This window comes from Rana temporaria, chromosome 10, assembly GCF_905171775.1.
Source record: "Rana temporaria chromosome 10, aRanTem1.1, whole genome shotgun sequence".
NCBI classification, from domain to species: domain Eukaryota; kingdom Metazoa; phylum Chordata; class Amphibia; order Anura; family Ranidae; genus Rana; species Rana temporaria.
In genome coordinates, this window is record NC_053498.1 from 5,944,659 (window position 1) to 5,957,095 (window position 12,437).

At 46.0% G+C, this 12,437-nt stretch overlaps 1 protein-coding gene across 1 annotated transcript in view; it reads right to left on the minus strand.

The window, feature by feature from the left end:
- LOC120916150 (IgGFc-binding protein-like) overlaps positions 1-12,437 on the minus strand; it is a 148,511-nt gene that overhangs the window by 57,233 nt on the left and 78,841 nt on the right. Inside the window, exons 23-26 of the mRNA XM_040326969.1 lie at positions 9,169-10,410; positions 6,731-7,041; positions 3,915-4,494; positions 2,269-2,870 (exon numbers count right to left, since the gene is read on the minus strand). Coding sequence (XP_040182903.1) covers positions 2,269-2,870; positions 3,915-4,494; positions 6,731-7,041; positions 9,169-10,410 — 2,735 coding nt within the window. The remainder of the gene's footprint in view (positions 1-2,268; positions 2,871-3,914; positions 4,495-6,730; positions 7,042-9,168; positions 10,411-12,437) is intronic.

Here is a 12,437-nt window from a genome sequence, read left to right on the forward strand (position 1 = left end):
TAAATGAAGTTCAATAGGCAGTTCAGCTCTTCTACTTGATTCTGAGCATGCATGGTTTTCTGCACGTCAAAATTGCATACAGACGATCAGAATTGACAACCTGCTCTCAATCTTTTGTTGGCAGAAATTCCGACAGCAAAAGTCCGATGGAGCCTATACAAGGTCAGAATTTCCATCCAAAAGCTCACATCGGACTTTTCTTGTCGGAATTTCCGATCGTGTGTACGCGGCATAAGCCTATTTCTGAAATTTGGTGTTTACAAGTTAATATCCGTATTTTAGAAAATTACTTAGAACCCCCAAACATTATACATATATATATATATTTAGCAGAGAATATATATTTCACTTTTAATTATATGGACATATGCTAAATATTAGAAACAACCTACATAATCTTTTTATTTATTTTATTGCCTTAAAGTGAACCAGTAGCCAGTCTATCGGCATTCAAATACTTACATTATATTTGTGTAGCGCCTGGCTATTTTCAGAGCCGGTGCTATGTTAAATTTAGAGGAAAGTTCAAAGAAATAGTTAGCTTTGAACTAGTTTGATTGTTTAAATTTGGGTCTCTGCTCTAGCTTGGCTGTACTGTGGGCCATCCTTTTGTCCAGGGACTCCCGTCACCCCCTGACGGCAGGTGGCAGTAGTGGGGTCAAGTGTGTGTGAGTATCACTCCTTAGCAGCCAATCGGGAGGTTGGGCCACCTCTCGCTGTGCATGCTTGGGAGGGGTATAAAGGGAGCAGACGCCATTCGCTCTGTGTTCTTCTTCCTCATGTGGTGCCCACCATTGGGGTAGCCAATCCACGACACCCCCTCATATGGCCCTCCTGGCCGGGTGTGGGTGGGTAGTAGTGTTCCTGGTTCCGGGACCACGTTGGCATGGAGAAACTGATCTGCTGTGCAGGCCCAGTGATCAACTGGGTCCCCAATCTGGAGGGGGTCCCGAGCTGTCCGTCCAATTGGAGGAAGCTGACCGATGAGGAGTCTGTCCGAAGGATACCAAGCATGAGGCTGGTGTTCCAGGAGGGGCCTGTCCATTCATCTGGGGACAACCTGGGTTCTGACAGGCTGGATGTTGGTCGCCTGTCAGTTGCTAATTTTGCAAAACTACCTGAAGGAGATCCGGGTGCTGATTCTACTGAAAGAGAATTCCGGACAATAATTGTCTTTAATCTTTTGGGAGGATCTGTGGCAAAGACTTAATCCTAAGTTCGAGTGACACTCTGCTTGCCAGACTGGTGAGAGAGGCCTGTCCAGGTGCACTATACCCACTCCGGCTGGAGTGGCGAAGTAAAGTATCGTTGGAAGCAGGACTGTCTCCCAAATTCAGTTACACCGCAATCTGCTGTCTCCTATTTGCTATTCCTTCACCTTTCTACTGATTAATAATTTTTACCCGGCTGGGTAATAAAAACACAGAAAAGACAGCTGTCGTGTGGACATTCCCTTTACTACAACTCTCATCAAATACTTCATCCAGACTGGCCCACTTTGACAGGTCTTTACCGGACAACTCCTGCACCCCCCCCCCGGCCACACAAGCCCCCTCTCCCCCTTCACTAGCCACTAGCTGTTCTACTTTATTAGAGTGGAACGGCTGGTACTGGAACTCTTATAGGCAGTACCAGTGGGGAAGCTAGACATTATTTCACCCGGGGCAAAGAATCAGTTTGATGCCCCCCCTTATGGGACTAGGTTAGGCAGAAGTGAGAAACTCCCAGGCCATAGCTGTTGAGTCAGCTGTCTGTCCCCTCCCCCATGCTCCTCTGTTGTCGTCCCTGCTCCTCTGGTCCTCCCTCTGCTTCTTTGTTCCCCCCAGGTGAGCGCTGTGGGGAGGGAGAGGAGGTGAGCGCTGCAGGAAGGGAGACACAGAGGAGCGGAGGGGGGCGGCGGTCCGCTGTCACTGAAGCTGGCCCACTGAGCCATCCGCCCACCGGGAAACTCCCTGTAGTCCCAATGGCCAGTTCCTCCCTGGCTCCCCCTGCTCCTTCTCTTAGTAGTGACTCAGCATCTCTGGTCACCCTGCTACCCCTTTGCCAACAGTAACTCAGCAGCCACTATCACCTTGCACCCCCCCTCCCAGTAATAACTCAGCCGCTTTGCCCCCATACCAGTAGTGAGTCAGTAATTCATCTTCCCCCTAAATGCAAACAATTTTTCAAGTTACAGTGTCAACTCATTACAATATGAAAAAAGCTAAGACTTTAAAACACAACTCACTTAGACAAGTTGCATGGATGATTATTACGACTTCCACTTACCAGAACTCGCTCTCGAACTCCGTTCTGAAGAATGAGATTATAGCCGTAGACTTCAAAAGACACAAGTTTAGTAACGGTCATGCTCCCGTTGCCCCATTTTTCATTCTTCACATTGATGGTGAAAGGTTCTAGATTGGCATTGTTTGTCATGGTCTTGGACAAGGTGTAGGTACAAGTGCCTTGGAAGTCAAATGCCCGGCCATCGAATGACATGCAGTGGGCATTACCAGCTGTGGAGCACTGTGCCGAGCCTACTGGCTGGCATTTCTGGACTCCGTCAATCACTTTGCACTCTTCGTTGGGCCCACAAGTGAAAGCTTTGCACTCTACAGCTCCGCTCTCTGTACATGCGCACCTCTGGTCGCAAAGGCCACTGGGATAAAATACTTCACCCAATTTGTAGAATTTATCGTTGTAACTGCAACCAAACTTGGACATGGGAACACAGTCTCCTCCACTAAGGATAAAGCCATCGTCACACTGACATCCTTCAGCACATACAGGGTTGCATCCCAATGGAGGGGAGAGAGAGAGAGAGAGACAAGTTGGAGTGCATCCTGATGCACAGACTTCATAGTGGCTGTTCTTTGGACAAGTTGGACCTAGGATGAACAAAGTGACAAAAATGGTTAGGTATGTATTACTAGTACAGTGAAACCTCGGATTACAAGCATAATCCGTTTCAGGAGAATGCTCGTAATTCAAAGTACTCGCATATCAAAGTAAGTTTGCCCATTGAAGTCAATGGAAACAGAAATAATTTGTTCCGCATTGACTTCAATGGCATGCAATACCGCATGCGACCAGGGCACTGGAGAGCCTTGGAAATGGCCGTAAAGGCCAGAGGACACCTCGGCTGACCTCAGAAAGACTCCGTTCCCAAGGTTTCCTTGCATTTACGAATGGCGCCGGCGCACCCCTACCTCAGGCCAAGTTGGGTACTGCACACCGCTTTGGCCTGAGTCCTGCTCGTTTCGCAAAACAACACTCGCGAACCCAGTTAGGATTTTTTTTAAATACGGTGCTCGTATTGCGAAACGCTCGTTAACCACGTTACTCGCAATCTGAGGTTCCACTGTATATCGCCAGAAGCTTGTGGATACCTGACCATCAAATCTGCATGAGCTTGTTGGACATCCCATTCAAAAGACCCTTTCGCAGTTATGGCCTTCGAAGATTTTTGAGTGTGTCTATTGGAATTTGTCCCCTTTTTTCCAAAAGAGCATTAGCAAGGTCAAGTGCCGGTGTTAAATGAGAAGACCTGGTTTGTAATTTTCTCTCCAATTCTAATGGTGACCAATAGGGTTGGAAACACGGCTCTGTGCAGGCTACTTGAGAACCCCTACAACAAACTGGTCAAACCAAGTATTTACTGAGATTTTTTATTTTAAGAGTGCCCCCCCCCCCCCCCCCTGAACCATACCAGGTTCAACCCTATTGAAATCCATGTGTCTGGCGCCCTGTATGTAGATTAGGGGACTAGGGTGACCACGTGTCCTGGATTGCCCGGGACAGTCCCGCATTTTGCAGGTCTGTCCCGGGCACATTCATTCCAGGAGAAATCAAGATAATGAACATTATTATTTTTAACTCATTGGAAATTATGTATGAAATAAAAAGAAGAACAAAAAAAGAACACAACTCACGACAGAATGCTTCAGTTCTCCAAGGCTGAATGGTGCCTCCAGCTGCTTGGCATGCAGCAACGTAGCTGTGAATGCTCTGACAAAGTATGTCCCCATCACCTACAGAAGCACACAGGTCAAAGATACAGTTGTTGAAGTATGTGTCGGGATTGATAGTATCATGGCAGGTACTCAGAGGACCTCCAGGCTTCTTCAGGAACCCACAGTAGTTTTCAGTCTTAAAGATTTCTTTCTTTTTATCGTCACATGATGGGCATGGTTTGCCGCTACCACCACAGCCATTGTCACAAGTGACACCGGGGATCTGGACCTTCCAGGAGGCTCTGAATGCAGTAACATCTGTTGTCACTGACATATCCGGGAGCTGGAAGTCATCTTGTCTGTCATTATTGTAGTTACCACACAAACCACCCAACTGATTCTTGTAGTTTACTGGGGCAGTGACCATCACATGGTTGCCCAGGTCAAAGTTGATCTGAAGCCCAAAGTTAGTTTGAAGGATCACTCTCATACCGTGTGGGTAGACGCGGACTTTGCCATCTTCCAAATTTGCTGGAATGTTATTATAAACTCCATTGATCTAGAAGGAGAAATGACATACACATTAAAAACCAATTTCAGTTGTAGACATACTTTAAAAACCCTTTCATGCCTAATGCCGCATACACACGATCGGAAATTCTGACAAGAAAACCGTGTTTTTTTTCCAACGGAATGTCGGCTCAAACTTGTGTTGCATACACAAATGCTGTCGGAAATTCTGACCGTTAAGTCGAGATCAATGAAGTTCAATAGGGAGGTTCAGCTCTTCTACTTGATTCTGAGCATGCATGGTTTTCTGCACGTCAAAATTGCATACAGACGATCGGAACAATAGACAACCTGCTCTCAATCTTTTGTCGACAGAAATTCCGACAGCAAAAGTCCGATGGAGCTTATACACGGTCGGAATTTCCATCCAAAAGCTCACATCGGACTTTTCTTGTCGGAATTTCCGATCGTGTGTACGCAGCGTAAGCCTATTTCTGAAATTTGGTGTTTACAATTTAAAATCAGTATTTTTGTCTAGAAAATTACTTAGAACCCCCAAACATTATATATATATATATATATATATATATATATATATATATATATATATATATATATATATATATATATATTTAGCAGAGAATATATATTTCACTTTTAATTATATGGACATATGCTAAATATTAGAAACAACCTACATAATCTTTTTTTCATTTTTTAATTGGCTTAAAGTGAACCAGTAGCCAGTCTATCGGCATTCAAATACTTACATTATATTTGTGAAGCGCCTGGCTATTTTCAGAGTCAGTGCTATGTTAAATTTAGGGGAAAGTTCAAAGAAATAGTTAGCTCTGAACTAGTTTGATTGTTTAAATTTGTGTCTCTGCTCTTGCTTGGCTGTAACGTGGGCTATCCTTTTGTCCGGGGACTCCCGTCACCCCCTGAGAGCAGGTGGCAGTAGTGGGGTCAAGTGTGTCTGAGTATTACTGCTTAGCAGCCAATCGGGAGGTTGGGCCACCTCTCGCTGTGCATGCTTGGGAGGGGTATAAAGGGAGCAGACGCCATTCGCTCTGTGTTCTTCTTCCTCGTGTGGCGCCCACCATTGGGGTAGCCATTCCACGACACCCCTGCATATGGCCCTCCTGGCCCGGTGTGCGTGGGTAGTCGTGTTCCTGGTTCCGGGACCACGTTGGCCTGGAGCAACTGATCTGCTGTGCAGGCCCAGTGATCGACTGGGTCCCCAATCTGGAGGGGGTCCCGAGCTGTCCGTCCAATTGGAGGAAGCTGACTGATGAGGAGTCTGTCCGAAGGATACCAAGCAAGAGGCTGGTGTTCCAGGAGGGGCCTGTCCATTCATCGGGGGACAACCTGGGTTCTGACAGGCTGGATGTTGGTCGCCTGTCCGTTGCTAATTTTGCAAAACTACCTGAAGGAGATCCGGGTGCTGATTCTACTGAAAGAGAATTCCGGACCATAATTGTCTTTAATCTTTTTGAGAGTCTGTGGCAAAGACTTAATCCTAAGTTCGAGTGACACTCTGCTTGCCAGGCTGGTGAGAGAGGCCTGTCCAGGTGCACTATACCCACTCCGGCTGAAGTGGCGAAGTAAAGTATCGTTGGAAGCAGGACTGTCTCCCGAATTCAGTTACACCGGAATCTGCTGTCTTCTATTTGCTATTCCTTCACCTTTCTACTGATTAATCATTTTTACCCGGCTGGGTAATAAAAACACAGAAAAGACAGCTGTCGTGTGGACATTCCCTTTACTACAACTCTCATCAAGTACCCTAGACGGCGGAGATACAGAGGTAACATGCCACCCAAAACAAACCAGCAGCTCCTTCGGGGGTAGTGCTACATTTGCAAGCCCTTACTGACCTCTGTAGCTGAAAATACCGTGGGGAAATGTGTCCTCAAAATTCACAGCAGATGCATTGCAGTCAGGAGTCTCTGAGGAGCTCAGCTCCCCATCCTAGCAGAGACTCAACAGTTCAGCTCCCCCTGCTCCTTCTCTTAGTAGTGACTCAGCAGCTCTGGTCACCCTGCTACCCCCTTCCCAACAGTAACTCAGCAGCCACTATCCCTTGGCACCCCCCCTCCCAGCAATAACTCAGCCGCTTAGCCCCCATACAAGTAGTGAGTCAGTAATTCATCTTCCCCCTAAATGCAAACAATTTTTCAAGTTACAGTGTCAACTCAAATCATTACAGTATGAAAAAAGCTAAGACTTTAAAACACAACTCACTAAGACAAGTTGCATGGATGATTATTACGACTTCCACTTACCAGAACTCGCTCTCGAACTCCGTTCTGAAGAATGAGATTATAGCCGTAGACTTCAAAAGACACAAGTTTAGTAACGGTCATGCTCCCGTTGCCCCGTTTTTCATTTTTCACATTGATGGTGAAAGGTTCTAGATTGGCATTGTTTGTCATGGTCTTGGACAAGGTGTAGGTACAAGTGCCTTGGAAGTCAAATGCCCGGCCATCGAATGACATGCAGTGGGCGTTACCAGCTGTGGAGCACTGGGCCGAGCCTACTGGCTGGGATTTCAGGACTCCGTCAATCACTTGGCTGTTCTTTGGACAAGTTGGACCTAGGATAAACAAAGTGCAAAAATGGTTAGGTATATATTACTAGTACAGTGAAACCTTGGATTACGAGCAGAATCCGTTTCAGGAGAATGCTCGTAATTCAAAGTACTCGCATATCAAAGTGAGTTTCCCCATTGAAGTCAATGGAAACAGAATTAATTTGTTCCGCATTGACTTCAATGGCATGCAATACTGCATGCGACCAGGGCACTGGAGAGCCTCGGAAATGGCCGGAAAGGCCCGAGGACACCTCGGCTGACCTCAGCAAACCTCAGAAACACTTCGCTCCCAAGGTTTCCTTGCATTTCCGAATGGCGCCGGCGCACCCCCACCTCAAGACAGGCGGGGTACTGCACACCGCTTTGGCCTGAATCCTGCTCGTTTCGCGAGACGACACCCGCAAACCGAGTTAGGATTTTTTTTTAAATACGGTGCTTGTATTGCGAAACACTCGTTTACCACGTTACTCGCAATCTGAGGTTCCACTGTATATCGCCAAAGGCTCGTTCACACCTGACCATCAAATCTGCATGAGCTTGTTGGACATCCTATTCAAAAGACCCTTTCGCAGTTATGGCCTTCGAAGATTTTCGAGTGTGTCCTTTTTTTCCAAAAGAGCATTAGCAAGGTCAAGTGCCGGTGTTGAATGAGAAGACCTGGTTTGTAATCTGCTCTCCAATTCTAATGGTGACCAATAGGGTTGGAAACACGGCTCTGTGCAGGCTACTTGAGAATCCCTACAACAAACTCTCTCCCATGGGGGTTAGCTTTTTTTTTTTTTACACTGTCCCCTTACCTTTTTTTTCAAGGGTACCTGTCATCCTTTATGTCTATTACAAGGGATGATAGGAATAAACATGATTTCTCCATAAAGAGGACCTGTCACCCTTTGTTTCCTTTATGGGATGATAGGAATAAAAGTGATTAAAAGAAAAAAAAATGTGTAAAAATTACAGTAAAAATTTAAGTTAAGGGAACAGTGTAAAAAATGTAAAATAAATAAATAATATTTTTTAAATTATTACTTTTTTTTTTTTTTACACTGTCCCCTTACCTTATTTATCAAAGGATTATAGGAATAAAAGTGATAAAAAAAAGTTAAAGGACAGTGTAAAAAATATTAAATAAATATTTGTTTTTATTATTATTTACACTGTCCCTTTAACTTTTTTCAAGGGGGCCTGTCATCCTTTATGTCTATCACAAGGTATGAGAGGAATGAAAATGATAAAAAAAAAAGTTCAAGAACAGTGTAAAAATGTAAAAAATAAGTAATAAAAAAAGTTTTATTATTATTATTTTTTATTTAAAATTTTTTACACTGTCTCTTTAACTTTTTAAGAATCTCTTGCCACCCGAGTGTACACACACTCCATTCAAAAGAACCGCCGTTCTTTTGAATGGCAAGAACGCTGTGATGTCATCGAGTACGACGAGCATGTGCTCGTCACATTCGATGTCGTCGCCGCCATCTTGCTACACCCTACACTGCCCTTGGAAGCTACCACGCATGCGTCAAAGTCATTTCGAGCATGCGCCAGTTTCCACGGCGACAGGTAAGTATACAGACGCTTGGGTTTCTCAGCAGGAAAACACTGCCGAGAATCTCACGACGAGGAAAATAGAGAGCAGGTTCTCTATTTTTCTCGTTGAGATTATGGGCAGTTTTCTTGACGAGAAACCTCAAAGCCTCGTACACACGTACAGTTTACTCGGCAAGAAACCTCTGACAGCAGTTTTCTTGCTGGTTCTTGCAGAGAAAAACCGAGCGTGTGTACGAGGCTTTATACACAAAAATTGTCAGAAGAAGGCTTGGTCTTCAAGTGGTACACTTTAGAGCTGACATATTCATTGGAACCAGTGGCGTTGCTACGGGCGTGCGGGGGGTGTGGGCCGAACCGGGTGACACCCGCCAGAGGGGGGTACTGTCAGTGAGTAAAGGGGTGATGTGGTGGCCTTTTTTGGGGGCATCAGATTTGCCCCTGGGGGTGGCTGTGTCAGTTTCATTCTGGTACACTGTATTGTCCTGGCATAAAGGTACCCAGGACAGATTGGAACTTCTCTTTGGAATTCATTACCATCATAGGTAGCATTATGACTGGTTTAATGGGAAACAATGTGAAACTCACCACTTATGCAAATAGCTGGGGATCCGTAGCTATTCAGCTTCATAAAGCCAAAGGAAAGCAGCAGGAATGGCGAAGCGTTCTCAGTGAGTTGGAAGCCGAACCCTTTGCCTAAACTTTCAGATGTCCAGGAATAATCTGTACCAGGGATGTTGGCCCACGTCAGGCCTTGAGCAGGGCCTTTATTGACGGTTACTCTAGAGGCGTCTGCAGTCTTGGCCACCAAGGTGCCGTAGTTATCAAGCTCTTGTTGACCGTAGATGTTGTAGGAAGTGCAATAAGCACTGATTGGTGGGATATTCATTAGCATAGGGTCGTTCTGCACTAGCAACATATCTTTCAACATATCTTGCTGGCCAGTGCAATAATAAACAACTTGAATCCCAGCGCTAGCAGTAAGGTAGATGGGTGTTTTAACTGGCACTTCTAGCTGGACGACTTGCCCCGCGTTTAGGTTTTGTCTTTTTTTGGCTTCCTGTACTTGGTATTCAATCTTTGTGTTGTCAGTGGCAGCCACCACGGAGACAATATCACTCTTGGTTTGGAGAGATATTGGCGGTATAATGAACCTGGAACCCCAGGATGTCACGGGCCTGAGCTGCTCGTAGACATGGTTGCACTTTGTGTTCTTCCATGTGCCTGTGTGCCCACTTAAAACTGCCACGGGCTTCTGAGACACGATTCTGGTTCCAGACAGGTCGTCACTACTAAGAAGCTGGAGGGCGCAATAAGGGTCTAGAGCTACACTGAGCTTGCTGCCGGCCGGGTAGCGCTTCTTTTGATAGATGACTTCTCCTTTGAGGAACACATCAACACTGGTGGATGCCTGGTTGCTGATCACACAACATTCCTTAAACGCATCACTCGGTCCATCCTGTGGTGTCACCACATAGTAGTCGGTGCCAAGACCTTCCACGGGGTACACAACAGTGGTGTCAGCACTCAGAGGTTTGTAATTCATAGCCGAGACTGAGATGTCTTTATCAGCCTTGACACCGATAACATTGCCGGACAAACTGACTCCGGGCAACTCTGCATTTGCTGGGATTTGGACTGTGGCCGTGGTTCGTTCGTTCATGGTCAGGGTTTGTTTGAAGCTGGATTTGTTCATCCATATGGTGACAGAGGTGGGGGAGGAATAGGCAGTGATAAACAATTGGAAGGTGGCATTGGTGTAGGAGAGCTGGTGATTCTGCATAAAGGCCGTGACAAATTCCTTGCCCAGTGGAGAAGCCAAACCACATCCTGAAAAACAGAAAACAGAGAATTGGAGTTACTTATAATAGTTCATTTGCAAGATATCAAGTGTTGGGTGTGTGCACCTTAGTTTTCGATGGGTTATTTTCGAGTTATTGAGGTTATTGAAAGGATAGTGATGTGGACTCTTCAGATCTAAAAAAAAAAACATTTGAAGGCTCCATTCAATGTGGGGACACTAGTTCTTAGGGCCGGGGGGGGGGGGGGGCAATGGATCCTCTTAACCACTCAAGCCCCGGACTATTTGGCTGGCCAAAGACCAGAGGACTTCTTGCGATTGACAAGTGCGACGTGGCTCCCAAACAAAATTGATGTTTTTTTTCCCCCACAAATAGAGCTTTCTTTTGGTGATGCTTGATCACCTCTGCGGTTTTTATTTTTTGCGCTATAAACAAATGTAGCGCCCCCTTAATTTCAGTACGGGCGCTACGCTAAAGTTAGTGGGGAATGGGAGGATTAACTTACTCCCATTCACAGTTTATGGAAATTTAGGCTGTTGCCATTTTCAGAATTTGTCCTGTGAGTCAGTCTGCACTCCCGGGGGGGTGCGTTATCACCCCCGGGCAGCAGCTGGCGCTAGAGGGGTTCTGACAGACCAAGCTTCTCCCAGAAGCCAATCAGAGAAGTTGGGCGTGCTGGGAGGGGGGATATGTTTGGGCAACCGCCTTTGGGCCATTCTGTTCTGTGCGGGGCCCGAGTTCCAGGTGCGGCATCCACCTTCAGGGTGCGCGCATCCATGGGCCCTGCCACCATGGCCTGCTCTACTGAGGTCATGCACCATGCGGAGCCTCATCCCAACTTAGAGAGGGGCCCCAGCGACTGGCTGGGTCCCAACCTTCTGCTGAGAGGATCCTAAGCCGGGAGCTGTGCGATGGGGGGTTGGATCGGGAAAACCTAGAATCAGAGGTTGTCCAGGAGGCCTAAACGAACCATCGGGGATCCAGTCACCACACTGCATGACAGGTATGTTCAAGCTGTCAATGGGTGACACTATCTGAATTGACTGGGAGGATTCACTCAATCTAGTTTCACGAATCTCAAATTGTCAAGCCTGTGGCAGAGGTCTGTTTCCTCCCAGTGATCCTTAAGTGGCGCTCCGGCTGCCAGGCCTGTGATAGACGCCTGTCCGGGGGCACTTTACCCACCCTGATTGTGGTGGCGACGAATTGTGTTACGTTATTGCTGAGAGCAGGCTTGCTCTCTCTCTTTCATATCCAGGGCCTGATACTAAAGTTTCTCTACGCTCATCAACCTTTCTCTACTGTGTGTCATGTTGATGTTGGCCATGTTGGGCCTTGGAATAAAGCATTGAAAACTCAATTGACGCCTGGACACTTGCTCTTTACTCACACTCACAGCTATCACCCCTAGACCAAGTCAAGAAGGTAACTTAATAGGCCGATCCCAAACTAAAATCAGCGGCTCCTTTGGGGGTGAGCGCTACACAAAAATAGAGCGACAATTTTGAAAAAAAAAGCAATATTTTTTTACTTTTTGCTATAATAAATGTCCCCAAAAAATCTATAAAAAAACAAATTTTCTCCACAGTTTAGGCCGATACGTATTCTTCTACATATAAAAAAAAAATCGCAATAAGTGTATATTGATGGTTTGCGCAAAAGTTATAGCGTCTACAAAATAGGGGATAGATTTATAGCATTTTTATTGTTATTATTTTTTTACTAGTAATGGCAGAGATCTGCAATTTTTATTGTGACTGCGATATTGCGGCGGACATATCGGACAGTTTTGACACATTTTGGGACAATTCACATTTATACAGCGATCCCTGCTATAAAAATGTACTGATTACTGTATAAATGTGACTGGCATGGAAGGGGCTAAACACTAGGGGGCGATCAAGCGGTTAAATATGTGTCCTAGGGAGTGATTCTAACTGTAAGGGGCGGGGACTCACAAGGGGAGGAGACCGATCGGTGTTCCTCTGTACTGGGAACACACGTCGGTCTTCTCTCACCTGAAAGGAAGTGGATCTGTGTGTCCAAGAGGCGCAC